The sequence below is a fragment of the Lithobates pipiens genome, unplaced genomic scaffold (genome assembly GCF_037356315.1).
Source record: "Lithobates pipiens isolate NorthernLeopardFrog02 unplaced genomic scaffold, aLitPip1_a1.2 Scaffold_27, whole genome shotgun sequence".
Lineage (NCBI taxonomy): Eukaryota > Metazoa > Chordata > Amphibia > Anura > Ranidae > Lithobates > Lithobates pipiens.
Window position 1 is genome coordinate 174,699,341 of NW_027507788.1, and position 14,844 is coordinate 174,714,184.

At 43.0% G+C, this 14,844-nt stretch overlaps 1 protein-coding gene across 4 annotated transcripts in view; it reads left to right on the top strand.

Moving 5' to 3' along the window:
• Positions 1-14,272, top strand: part of KAZN (kazrin, periplakin interacting protein) — a 319,101-nt gene extending 304,829 nt beyond the window's left edge. For 2 of the 4 annotated variants that reach the window (XM_077457908.1, XM_077457911.1), the window contains 2 exons: positions 1,452-1,582; positions 8,136-14,272. In XM_077457908.1, coding sequence (XP_077314034.1) covers positions 1,452-1,582; positions 8,136-8,303 — 299 coding nt within the window. In that variant the 3' untranslated portion in view covers positions 8,304-14,272. Of the gene's footprint in view, positions 1-1,451; positions 1,596-8,135 lie in introns of all 4 variants that reach the window. The other 2 variants (XM_077457910.1, XM_077457909.1) reach the window with 2 other exon arrangements.
• The last annotated feature ends 572 nt before the right edge of the window (positions 14,273-14,844 follow it).

The following is a 14,844-nucleotide window of genomic DNA, read 5'->3' on the forward strand; positions in this document are numbered from 1 at the left end:
GGTGGTATTTGATCACCTCTGCGGCTTTTATTTTTTTTTGCGCTATAAACAAAAATATAGCGTCAATTTAGAAAAAAACTCATTATTTTTTACTTTTTGCTATAAAAGCCCCAAAAAATATTTAAAATATTTAAAAAAAAGATTTTATTTTTCCTCGGTTTAGGTCTATACGTATTCTTCTACATATTTTTGTATGTTAAAAAAAAATCGCAATAAGCATTTATTGATTGGTTATTGATTGGTTTGCATAATGGCGGAAATCAGTGTTTTTTTTTTTTTTATCGTGACTGCGACATTATGGCAGACACGCCGGACAATTTTGACACATTTTTGAGACCATTGGCATTAATACAGCGATCGGTGCTATAAAATTGCATTTATTACTGTAAAAATTTCCCTGGCAGTGAATAGGATTAACCACTAGGTGGCACAATAGGGGTTAAGCGTGTCCTAGCTAGTGATTCTAACTGGGGGGGGCGGGCTGTGTGTGACATGTCACTGATCAGCGCTCCTGATTACAGGGAGCTGTGATCAGTGTCACTAGACAGAACGGAAAGATGTTTGTTTACATTAGCATCTCCCTGCTCTTCCTCACCGTGAGACGATCGCGGGTATCCCCGCGGACATCAGTTCCACAGGACCCATGAATTGTTGTCATGGAGCTCCCGGCGGGCGTGCCCGCAAGCCGCCTCTTAAAGGGCAACGTACAGGTACATTAATTTGCCTGTACGTGCCTTTCTGCTGTAATAAATCTGCGTGAAGCAGTCGGGAAGCGGTGAAAATATTTAAAATTACTTGAAATGACTTTAGCACGTTCAGGCATATAAACAAGTATTTAGTGAATGGGTTTACTGTGTAAAGAACAAAACCACACAAGAATATTAATAGATCGTAAGCTCTCAGGAGCAGGGCCCTCTGATTCCTCCTGTATTTAACTGGATTACAACTGTACTGTCTGCCTTTGTTTTGTTAAAGTGGTGTTGCACAGAAAAAAAATAAAAAATCATTAAAATTCCTAAAAATAAAATAAAAAATTAAACATTTGGATTTTTTTTTTTTTAACTCCCCTCTAAATGCCTGTTACTAGGGGGTCCCTCGTAGTCTGCCTCCTTCAGTGCCTGGGCTGGTGAAGTCACTTCCCCTTGGCACAGAAAGGGCTCAGCTCTGTCCCCCTTCTGTCAGTCATCTGGAACACGTGATAGGTCCCAGATGACTGCGCAGTGAATCACGCAGTGCGTGCCCAGCTGTGAAGCCACAGCCGGGTGCCCACATTTGCAATGCCGGCGCCGCCGAGCGGAGGGGGTAACGAGCGGGGCTTCGTTCCCCGGCATCGCTGGACCCAGGAACAGGTAAGTGTCCAATTATTAAAAGTCAGCAATACCTGCACACGTTTGGAATTCTGTTTTTGCGGTCTTATTGTTTTTATTCCATGCTGTTTTATTCTTCATTAGGTGTCAGAGTAAGTCCTTGCCATTCTCGGCAACCCTCAATCATATCCGACGCATCCGCCGCGGATGGTGACAGGTCGTCAACACCTAGTGATATCAACTCGCCAAGGCACCGAACGCATTCCCTCTGCAATGTAAGACGGTAGTGTAGGTCTCTTTTTTTTTTATTCCTCTATTCCATCCATTCCTGAGCCTTTTCTTGTTTATCTGTTGCTGTCATTGTGCATGCTGGATGCCTGTCTGCATAGACTAGAAGAGGAGAGGATGATGGGTAACGGCCGCGTTCCATCGAGCAAAGTCGCCCGTGTGTCGTTTCCTGGATACAAAGCCGAGGAATTTGAGTTGACATATGGAAGTGAGGAAAACGTATATGTGTGCGAATAAAGGAGCGCGATGATTAATTCCACATCCGCCTCTGTCAGGGGAATAAGCTGCTGGTAGACAAACAACACAATCGTCCTGGGCATCAGAAATAAAACTCTGGGTCACAAAAATGTCAGATGAAATATTTATGAGGAAAGTAAAAAATGTCAAATTAGTATCTTGGGAATTTGCACATCGGTTTTGATTAGGGATTATTGTTGCAACAATGAATTTTAAACTGGATCATTGCAAGTCATTTAAAGAGACAAAGAGAAATCCATGTGATTTTACAAAGTTGCCTCCTATAGTCTAAGCCAGTGGTCTCCAAACTGCGGCCCGGGGGCCGGATGTGGCCCTTTGCCTGCGTCTATCCGGCCCAACAATGAAGCATAATTCCTGTTACTGACATCAACAAGTCAGTATTTCTCCCATTGACACCAGCGATGGGGCACTATTCCCCCCACTGACACCAGCGATGGGGCACTATTCCCCCCACTGACACCAGCGATGGGGCACTATTCCCCCCCCCCCTGACACCAGCGATGGAGCACTATTCCCCCCACTGACACCAGCGATGGGGCACTATTCCCCCCACTGACACCAGCGATGGGGCACTATTCCCCCCCACTGACACCAGCGATGGGGCACTATTCCCCCCCACTGACACCAGCGATGGGGCACTATTCCCCCCCACTGACACCAGCGATGGGGCACTATTCCCCCCCACTGACACCAGCGATGGGGCACTATTCCCCCCCACTGACACCAGCGATGGGCACTATTCCCCCCCACTGACACCAGCGATGGGCACTATTCCCCCCCACTGACACCAGCGATGGGCACTATTCCCCCCCACTGACACCAGCGATGGGGCACTATTCCTCCCACTGACACCAGCGATGGGGCACTAGTCCTCCCACTGGCACCAGCGATGGGGCACTAGTCCTCCCACTGGCACCAGCGATGGGGCACTAGTCCTCCAACTGGCACCAGCGATGGGGCACTAGTCCTCCAACTGGCACCAGCGATTGGGCACTAGTCCTCCCACTGGCACCAGCGATTGGGCACTAGTCCTCCCACTGGCACCAGCGATTGGGCACTAGTCCTCCCACTGGCACCAGCGATTGGGCACTAGTCCTCCCACTGGCACCAGAGATTGGGCACTAGTCCTCCCACTGGCACCAGAGATTGGGCACTAGTCCTCCCACTGGCACCAGCGATGGGGCACTAGTCCTCCCACTGGCACCAGCGATGGGGCACTAGTCCTCCCCACTGACACCAACTATGGGATATCCTTTCCCCCTAATTACAAAGATGCATTGTTTACTCCCACTGACGCCAAGACAATTTCTCCCAATGGCCACAGTTCGGCCTTCCTAAAGTCTGAAGGCCTGTAAACTGGCCCTTTATTTAAAAAGTTTGGAGACCCCCTGATCTAAGCCAATCCAGTGGTTAATGTACCCCGGCTTATCTGCTGATGCACATGTTCTGAACTGGGGGTCTTCATTACTACATGGGGGGTTTAAGAAGTAAATAACGGGGCTAGAACGTTGAATGATTTTTTTTTTTTTATGGAATCTGGATTTTCTGCATTATTAAAGCGAAGCTTCAGCCCTCCCCTCCAAAAATGAAAAGTCAGCAGCTATAAATACTGTTACTGTTAAAGGGGTTGTAAAGGTAAACATTTTTTCACCTTAATGCATTCTATGCATTAAGGTGAAAAAACATCTAACAGTGATAGCCCCCCCCCCCGTTTTACTTACCTGACCCCTCGAATGTCCCGCGCTGGCCTCCGACATCCTCTTCGCTGCTCAGCCTGGCTGCTGATTGGCTAGAGTGGATGGATTGAAAGCAGCACAGCCATTGGCTCGCGCTGCTTTCAATCACATCCAATGACACGGTCGTGCTGGGGGGCGAGGCTGAGCGATACAGTGAGCGGCTATAGCCGCCGGCTGTATCACTGGAGCGTGCCCGCAAGTACTTCTCACCATGAGAGGGAGCTCGCATAAACGTGAGAAGTACTTGCGGGGAGGGGGAAAGCCGGGATTGCTGCCGAGGGACCCCAGAAGACCAGGTTCGGGGCCACTCTGTGCAAAACGAGCTACACAGTGGAGGTAAGTATAACATGTTAGATTATTTTAAAAAAGAAAAAAAATCCCTTTACAACCACTTTAAGACACTTACCAGTCCAGGAATCCCGCAATGTCGACCCCTCTAGCCAATTTTTCAATCGGCTCTCAGGTGCTGCTGCCACCATTCTAAAGGGAACCAGCATTGGTACAGCCGGTTCCCTATTGCAAATGCGCTTTCTGAATGGCGTGGTGGTGGAAGGAGGAGTGGGGCCTCACCGCTCCAAGATCTCCTGGAAGTGGCGAGGAGTACCTGTCAAAAAGAGGTAACTGTAACCCCATTTCATGTGTTGATTGCGCAGCAAAAAGCCTTAATAGTTGTAGCTAGCTTATGTATTTTTGATTTGCTGTTTTTTAATGACTTTGAGTCCTAGGTGCCATTTTAAAATGGTTCAGGGATAGCAGCTCTTCATCCCAGAGCTGTCCCAGCACCATTTTAAAACGGCAGCCGGTTTCTGAGGCCTCCATCAGCTTAAGCTCTAGAACTGCCAGTTGTGCGTGGCAGTGGGACCCAGAACTAACCCAAGTAGTGGAAACTGTCAAGTTTGGCTTTTGCTACACAGAGCTGGATAGGCGCACCTGTAGCAGAATGCCATTGACACAATGCTTAGTAACACAATTCTTCTCCATAGTGTTTACTTTGAAAAGGATTTGATGTTGTATCGCTTACTCGGAGTACAGAGGCTTAGTAAGAGCTTTTCTAGCTCTGTCCAGCATCTCCCTGCAGAAATAAATCATTTCTGTAGTGCTCTATTGCTCGTTGTTTATAGTCAGGAATAGGCCGCTATTAAAAGTGATCTGTTGCTACACAGCTTCATTGGGGGGTCTAGATCTGGTCTCCACTGATCATATCAAAGCTTTAACATTCCTTTACTTTACATAAAAGTCACAATAATGTGATATTTTAATCAGCTGAATTTGTTGATTATACTTTGCAACAAATATATGGGGGTACGCAAGTTACATTAAATAGAGGCTGATCCCCCTTCCTCTATATGCTGCCACTCCTATCCAGGTCCTTTCTGTCCCCAGGCCCCTGTGTGCTCTCCTGGCCCCTTCTCCTTCCCCACAGCTCTGCCGGCTTCCCCCCCCCCCCCCTTTCCTCTCCTCTCCCGATGGCTTCTGCAGGGGTAGTGTCAGTATAGAGAGGAGGGGAAGGGGGCGAGATATATGTAATTTCCTGGCCCTTTCCTTTTCTAAATGGACAGAGTCAGTGATTGGTAACGATCACTCACTGTGTTCATTCTTAACTGTTTACTACGCTTCAGTTTATGAATGAAAGGGAAGCTCTGTACAGAGCTATTTCTGTCCTTTCAATCTGTGCAGCTGAAGCTGCAGAGAAGGAGATTGAGGGCTGTGTCCTCCTATCTCCTTTTTCTGCCTCAAAGGTGGAACATCAGAGGTCTCCTAAAGGTTTTTTCTTTACAAAAAGAGAAAAAAAATAAAGTGGGGAAAAAAACTCAACTATTGACACCAGTGGCTGAACTACCAGGGTCGCAAAGGTTACTCTTGTGACCAGGTCCTGACGGGCAAGACAGTAGGAAAGGGGCCTGCAGGACAGTAATAAAGGGCCCTCCAATGGGATAAAGGGCCTGGGGGCTCGAGGGGGCTTTTCATTGTTTTTTTGCACTGAGGCTTTTTTTTTTCATTGTTTTTTTGCACTGAGGCTCTGAAGGTTCTAGTTGTGCCTCTGTCTCTCACCTATGCAATACTATGTTGAACTTTCATTCAGCGCATTGCAGTAAAGGAGGTATGCATAGCCACAAATCCAACCAATATAATAGAATCTTGCTAATGCACCATCAATAATCCCTCTGACATCAGTTTTTGTTTAGTAGTTCCTCTAAACGGGAGTCATGGAGCATGTTTCTAAAGTTATATATTCGTAATTTCAGCATGATTTTCCTTTACACCAAAAATTGCTCATGCTTGATTGGGCACTATCGTAATCCTTCACACAAACATACTCCCCACTGGCTGGCTGTGCCATTGTCTGTGTTTGCTTAATGCTCCTGTCCACAATCAGCCGCAGACGATCGGTCCAGGCAGCATGAAATCACTGGCTTTTGTAGCAAAATCAGACTATTTTTAAATACAAATCTCAGTTGTGAATGGCAGTTCTGCTGTGCCTGTGTAGTATCCGCTGTGCCCAAGTGTCTAAATGTTGCTTGTTGTGTCATTTTTTTTATTTCCTGTATTTATGAAGGGCTGACATATTCCACAGTACATTGAACCATTTGTATATGTGGGGCTTACAATATATAATAACAGTCAAACACACAGCACGTTCAGTTTGGCCGGAATCCAGTTAATCTACCAGAAAATGTTTGCATTGCAGTAGGAGACCCACATGGATAAGTGGAGAACATAAAAACTCTATGCATATAGGACCCAGGTAGAATTTTTTTCCAGGACTTAGTCCTACAAGACGTACACACTGCACTGATAGGCTGCAGTTCCACTGTGGGTGCAAGCTGCACTGTTTTATGTATTTTTTTTTTTTTAATCAGTATTTATATAGCACCGACAATTAACCCAGTGCTTTACATTTACATTGGTTCCTGTCCTCAAGGAGCTTGCAATCTAAGGTCCCTAACTCACATGCATACATTCGCATACTAAGGCCCATTACAACAGAAGCCAATTAACCTACCAGCACATCTTTGGGGAAACCTTTTGAAAGGGGAAACCTTTTGCAAGCACAGAGATAACATGCAAACTCCATGCCAGAAGTAACCTGGTTAAGATTCAAAACGAGGGCCTAGTAAGCCACCGTGTTGCCCAGCCCTAAAACCTCTCCCATTGGACCTGAAATATACCTTATGTATGTATAACTCCAGTCAGCCATGAAATAGCAGTAGTTTGTCCTCCCTCCCTTGCACAGCTCATTTAGTGTGGGGCAGCCTTTCTCAACTATGGTTCCTCTAAAGCAGGGGTCTCCAAACTTTTTAAGCGAAGGGCCAGCTTACTTCACACTTTATGGGGGCCATATTGTGGCCAGTGGGGTTAGAAAAAATCCTGGATTCAGTGGAAATAAATGCCACAGGCTTTGTGGTCAATAAGCGTATAGAAATGGCATAGCACCTGTGGTCAGTAGAAGGAATGGTGCCCCATCATTGATATCCTGTTGGGGTCAGTGGCAGGAATTATGCTCCACTATTGGTGTCAGTGGGCACAAAATTTCTCGGCGCGCTGGATAAAGACTAGCGAAGGGCTGCATTTGAGCGGGCCGAAGTTTGGAGACCACTGTCAGGAGGGGAACTCTCTCTAATGATAATAAACATTCTTTCCAGTGACCTTCACCCTAAGGTTGTACATATAGAATTAGTAGTAGGGGTTCCCTGAACCAGAAAGGTTTTTCAAGGGTTTCTTCATGTTAAAAAGGTTGAGAAAGGCTTTTCTAGAGGGTAAAGAATAAGTAGAAATGATTTCTTCATGCATAAACCAATCCCATGGATCTGCTGCTCTGTGGAGGGGTCATGTTCATACAACAAGAGTCCTGCAATATAGGTGAGGATGTTGAGGGCCCACCTACATCCTGGGAGCATTGAATAGCAGTGACTCTTGGAGGGTCAAGAAAAAGATACGTATCCCTTAGAGCAGGGGTAAGGAACCTCGGCTCTCCCTGTTTTGAAACTACAAGTTCCATGAGACATTGCAAGACCCTAACAATCACAGGCATGACTCCTAGAGCAGCAGAGGCATGATGGGATTTGTAGTTTCAAAACAGCTGGAGAGCCAAGGTTCCCTACCCCTGCCTTAGATGAAGACACTATTAGCCATCAGGAAATACCTTTCTTGTGATGGATTGGATCTCCAGAGCCTGACAAAATGCTTATTCAGACACCAGCATTCAGAAAAGTCAGAATTTTGATATTCTGGCCTCCTAAGTGACCATACTTGGGTTTGTCATAGATCGCATAGGCGCTTTATGGGATGTAGATGTGGGGTATCATATTTCCAACTCACAAAAAAAGTAATTGCGTTTCAGGGGGCTTGGCCAAGTCAGAAGAAAAGTATTTGAGGAAATCTTTTATGGTGCAGGAACATTGGTCTGTACAAATACCCAGCACACATTCACTTTAAAGAGCCAAATGGGACAACCAAATAGTAGTAGCATGGTGGATATTTTTATTGTCCTTTTAACAATTACATTTGTTATACTCTTGTCTTGTTCTTCCCTTTTTTGTTTTAGTCTTTAGAAGATCTTGAAGACCAGAAGAGGAAGAAAAAGAAGGAGAAAATGGGTTTTGGGTCTATTTCAAGAGTCTTTGCACGGGGAAAACAAAGAAAATCCTTAGACCCCGGTTTATTTGACGGTACCACCCCTGACTATTACATAGAGGAAGATGCGGACTGGTGATTAGCTGTGGATCAGGCATTTTTCACGTGTGTACATGTGAGAGGGTGTACGAACCCGTTTACAGAACCAAGTCAAATGAGCCTTTTACTCTGTCGGGTCATAGGGAGTTTTTTTCTTCTTTTTTTTTTTTTTTTTTTTTTTTTTATTACCGCATCGCTAATTTTGTAATTGCTGTAAATAATAGAGAATGAGATGTGTGTAAAAATGTTCATTGTCCATTTAGCGATGCCGGTGTATTGTAAAAATTGTCTCTACTGGATTTCATTTTGTAAGGTTTATTCTGTTGGGTTATGTTTTTTTTCTTTTTCTTTTTTTTGTTTCTCTTTTTTTTAAAACTTGAAAAACTGCTGTGTATTTGTAAATAACGAGAAAAAAAAAACCTGTGCACTTTGTGCTTGTAGTGTCTCGTCCTGAACGCTGTTTTCTTGAGCCCATGGTGTAACGCATTCTGTACTTTGAGACGTTTCGAGTGACATTATCCTGTTACAGGGGTGTGCCAGCGTTTTTGTACAAAAGGAATTCTATACAGAATCTTTATTTTGGAAAGTCTGCCAGACTTTTACGGATGAAGTACCAGAATGTACCTGTTTCTTGGGCATCTCGGCGGCAGCCATTTCCATCATCGCAACCCATGACCCTAAGCCCCCAATGTGGGCGGAGCCAATGTTTTCGGCCAAGCCGCTGACACCTGGGGTAGAAAATAACCCACCACCACCCACCCCCCCACTTCTGCGCATCAGTGGACAAGATGGCTGCCGCCACACAGAGTGTGAGTGACAGGTGCACTTTTACCTTTTAATGCCTGCCAGACAAAGTTTTATTTCACTTCTATCCTTTTATGTTTTGTATTTTTTTTATTTATTTGCATAAATGCACAAAGTTGTTATATCTAAATTATAAAGTAAATATTGAAGTTCTATTTTTCCTAGAGGATGAAGGTATGTTTATATCCTGTGTTCGGACGTCGCTGTCCCTCCCTGTCAGTATCGCAGAGGTCGCGTGGGCTCTGTCACGTTTTTAATGCAGCTCAACCAAAATCGCGCTGATAACTTAGATCATTCTAACGTTCACCTGGTCATGTCTTCCAACCTGCACCCCTTTAACATATCCATCATGTTTTTAAGAATTGCATTCATGTGTGTATAGATTTGGATCATTTTGGTGTTATTTTTTTGTTTTTTTAAATGTTTATCACTGCACAATTTCATTATCAAGAGACGATAAAAGTCTTATTTAGTAAAGAACTGTTGTGATGGGCAAAGCATGGGATCCAATCAAAGCCAACTAGATTTTTTAACCTGTAAAATATGAATTCTAATTGGTTGCTTGGTTAGTTTTCTCTGTGTTGCCTTATTGCTTAAATAATAACTAAACCGTATAACAAAAATTGTATATATCGCAGCTTACAGTCCTTGTTTTGTTTTTTTATAAATAAGAACATTTTCAGCAAATACAGGAAATACTTGTTAATCTCGCCAGAAATGTCATGTCCTTGTCACTTCCTGTGAGCCGCACCGAAGAACATTTTCCTTCCTAGCTATTTTCTGTAATCTAGCAATTGCCCTGCCGTCTATGTAATGGAGATGAAGAGATATATACATGTTTGTCATTCTAGGATGACAACCATGGCTCCTCCGTAGATACAGGGCAGAAGTGACGTAGCCATCCAGAGAAAGGAAATGTGTGATTGGTAGGATTACTAGGTGAAAATAAAACAAAAGATCCTTTAAAGCGGAAGTAAACCCATCAATTTAACAGTTTAAGAAGACAGTTACATTTTCAGCACGTGTCGGAATGTAACTTTGTCACATTGGTTGTGCTCTCAACCAAACTGTCAAACCATCCAATGTCTGGTGTCATAACAGATCACATAGCTTCATGGCAATTAAAGATCAAAGGCCAAGATGGCGGCTTCCTTGGCTGAAAATGATAGCAGGGTTTACTTCCACTTTAATAAAGAAAACGGATGCAGCCACCACACCAAGGACTAGTAATCTGCAATATATTACATTTTTGGTTTTGGGTTTAGACACACTTTAAGTCTGTTTGTTTGTTGTATATGTGAATTGCACCATTTCCTGGCAGCCATCCTGAACCTCTTGTATGTAATGTGTGAAGACTGTAGGGGAGAAGATAAATCGTAAGTCCAAAACTGGCCCCACGTTACAGCCTGATTGTACAAATCCCCTCTTCAATTACAAGAATTATGTAGAACATGGGACAGCCCAATTGGATTTAGCCTAAAAGAGTTGTCTTCGTAGGCCCTGTCACCATATAGTTGTTAAATCTGTTAGATCTTTACATGTTTGGGTTTGTAACATGTTGTGTTAAAGCCCGACCCTGGAAAATAGCAATCCACCACCATTGCATTGGGCACACACCTGCAAGGGTTGAATGCTCGTTGCGTCTAAGGGGTAGAACAAGAACTAGCATTACTTACACTAACCCCCACTTTGGTGCCATCCTCTTCTCCCTGAAAGTCCAGGCTGTGGGTCATCTCCCAGCATTGTCACGTATAATGCAGAGCTTCTAATTCTGCACTATACATGGAAGGGGCAAGCATGCAATTATGGCAAGGAGCACCTTAAGGCCCTCCTATTGAGGACTGTGGGGCCACAAATTGCGGATTTCACTTAAAAAAAAAAAGGTAATTTTCTTCTTTGCGTGTAGGACACCAAGCTTTACAGATGACTGAAATTTGAAATGTTAGTCAAAATTACAAAGAATGACATTCTGCATGTTGAGTGTAGCCAGGTGTAGGGAACACACTACAAAATGCTCAGTGTATGTGGGTGAAAAAGGAAGAGGAACACAGTGCACAAAAATGCAAATAGTGTAGTATTAAAAGCAATCATTACGTTTATTAAAAAGATAAAATGCACGTCCAGTCACACAATTAGGAAACGAACAGACCTCTTACTCTACAGACCAAGTGGGCGAAGAGCGATCTCCTCTGGTGGCTGTCACCCAGCCCTGGCCAGGGGAATTGGATGCTAAATACTCAGAGGTCACTAGGACCACCATGGAATCACTGGGGGAGAGCATCAAACTAGAAAGTCTGGCTGTCACATGTAGCCCCATGGAAACCGCCCTTTGTCTGATGCCACTCCTTGGATTAGTACAGGAATATGTTTCCACGGATCATTCCTCTTCATCAGCCACTACACACACTGGTCTTTTTTATGGTTGGTTCTCAAGTGTACATGGGGGCTTAGAGAGGAGGCTGGAGTGACCAGGGGGTCTGCTGGAGCATGGAGTACGGTAAGTATTTCTTCTTATTTTGGCACCCTAGACATAACGAGCATTAAACCTTTGGGGGCCTCAGTGTAACAGTATTTTTATTTACTTCTTTTTATGCACCTGAAGTTGGGCTTTTTTAAGCAAGCCATTCATTTTAAATAAGCTGTTAACACACACAAAAGTGTACTAGCAGCATTTTCAGTAAGGGAGTAGCCAAGTGTCTTGGCAGCCCCTCAATGTTGGCATCGAAATAAATTGTATTGGGTCCCATAGGGAGATTGTACGATTTGTTTGTACTACTTACGCCCCCCCGTACATTGTTAAACAAGGTCTACTGTTTAGTTGTGATACATTTTAATGAACTGTTACATGCTTATTAGGTGAAGTTTAAAGAGTAATATATACAGTAAATAGTGGCAGGATAAGGTCGTCAACCCTGTCCTCAGGGCCCACTAACAAGGTTTACGAGATAACTGAAATACATCACAGGTGATATAATTTGCTGCTCAGTGATTACAGTATTCTAGTCTGCATCTCCCCAAGGTAATCTATAAAACCTGGCCTGTTAGTGGGCCCTGAGGACGGGGTTGAGGACCACTGATCTAGAGCCCAGGTGATCATGCCAAATGTCCCCTCCTAGTACACAGCTTCCCCTCCAATCCCCCCTCCTAGCACAAATCTTCTCCCACTATTAGCACTCCTCCAACTCCCCACCCCCAATTTCCCCATCTAGATGAATACCCCCCCTCCAAATTCCCCCTTTCAATACAAAGTCCCTCCCCTCATCTCCTTGTGGTGCCCCCCACCCCACACATCACATTATATCACAGTGCCCAGGGCAGCCACCCCTTGTCCAAGCCCTGACAGTAACCAATGGCAACCTATCAGCCAGTCCAGTATAAGATGGGTTGTGGCTGTGGGTTCTGTACTGTTTTATCATAGCAACCCACCTGAATTCATCCAGGCTTCAGTTAAATGGATTCCAGTTGTCTTATTCAACTAATTGGCCACCTTCACTCTGTCAAGACCTAAGGTGCACTTTAACTGTGCGCTTGACACTTTACACACAAGGAGACATTTGTCGGCTTGATGAGCAAAGAAGCGATTCACCAGGAATTTGCACCTCCATATATAGAAAATACACTTACTGATTGTTTGGCTTCAGTGACTGGCTCCAGACAAAATGGCTGCTTTCCACAATGTGACAGAACAACCCCCCCCCCAATTCTGTGACCATATTCACAAAAGATTGGGGTCTCATTCATCAAAATATCTATGTTGCCATAGCAACCCATGAAAATCTTGCCTTTTTTATGCATTCGTAAAATGAAAATCAGAACCTGTTATAGGTAGAACATTCTGCCAAACCTTTTCTGGTAAATGAGGCCTAGCATTTTTATAAAGCATGCAGCTCATGGAATGATTTTTAAAAACATCATTTCATCTGTTTTATCCATTCACTGTATCATTGTGTTTTTTTTCCTGTGTACGCTGCTCTGTATAAATCTGGTTTGCACAGTAAAGAAAAAACAAATCTGTATTTAATGGCATTCTATGTTCTCCATTGAAAGTCGGTAATTCCAGGCTTTGTAGCGCTGGCTGGCAGTCACAAGAATAAGTCTTTGGGCATTTTATTTTTAAAAGGCCTTATTTATCAAGACATGAAGAGAGCCTGGTGCTCGTTGTCCATAGCAACCAAATTTGCTAAAACTTTTTCTTTTCAATATAAAAAAATAAAGTCTGGTTGCTATGGGTGATAAGAGCTTTCTGTCTCTTTTTTTGGACTGATAAATATGGGTCAAAAATTCTCTGTGCAAGTGACTGTAAATTAATGTTTTTCTGAGACTGGTTGAGTTGCCTGTAAACCAGTTTTTGTTTTTTTTTGGGTTTTTTATTTCTATTTTGTTTTTTGTCCCTTTCTACTAACGTTTAGAAAAGTTGGGTACAAAATGCTGCCGATTTTTTTACAATTTGTTTTTATTTCCTGTCATTAAAAAAAAAAAAAAAAAAAACGAATGTCAACCTCTGAAAACTGTAAACATTTGATAACGTTAGATGGTATTTTTGAATTTAGTGCACCCTATTTGAAAGGGATATATATAGTCTTAAAATTATAAATATCGTTTCTTGTTATTATGATGTGTGTGATCACTGGCGAACAGTGGCTTAAGAGTGCCTGTCTTCTGTAAACAATGCAGCAGCCATGTTGCCTGTTAACAAGCGTTCCATAGAATGCAGCCCCTCTGTTCCTTAGGGCCTGGTGACAGCACAGTGATGTCACTAGGTTGTAGCGAACTGATAGGCCGATTGTTTGCCAAGTCCTCCAATATGGCTGCTTCCACGGTTTATTGCGGAGGGCACTCGTTAAAAACGCCAGAGCTTTTTAAAGGGATCAGTCTGGCTAAGGAACAGCCTGTGGGTGTCTCTGTCCAGGCGAAATGTTTTATAAAGCTTTTTCTTTCTTTTTTTTTTTTTTTTTTTTTTTTTTTTTTCCTGCGTTTTATTTTTTTAATAAAGCTCATGGTTTAGTATTTTTCATTACATGCTAGGAAATAATTCTAAAAAACAGATGTTACTAAGAAGATGGATCTATTTAAGAGAGTGAAATATACATAGTTTAAAATGATTGGTATCATTAGTTTTAAATATGCCCGCCTCTGCGTGGGTAAATTCTAAAGGCATGGAGGCAAAAAAATGAAAAATAAAGCTTATTTTAAAATATTACACAACGTACTGTCATTTATTTCAGGAGTATTCGTGAAAGTTCACGTTCACTATGATGCATATTACTGCTGTATATGTCATTATGTAATTACATTTTATTTTTTTTAATTCTGATTTTTTTTTTTTTTTTTTTATTACACAACTAAAAAATCCCCCCCCCCCCCAAAAAAAAAAAAACATTTAACCCAAGGTCACATCACGAATCAAAACTATTTCAGCATTAATACACTTGATACATCCAGTTTACCCATAATATTCCCATTTAAAAAGATGCTCCAGAGCGGATGGTATGGGGGCAAAAAAAAACACAATTCATTTAATTTACATTTTATTAAAAAATGCATTTTTCAATTGCAATCTGCAAATGCCAGAACTTGGTAGAAATTAAAAATTTTCTGCCTTGCAACCTGAAGGTATTATTCTTACTCTGTCTACAGAATTCTGCCATAAATTTATTTTCCTACTTGTGTGATTGGTTCAGTGCTTTTCTAATGCCGTGTACCCACGACTGGAACGAATCCACCGTACAATTCAATTGTGTGTGGGCTTCATCGGACCTTTGCTGTCTAAAAATCAG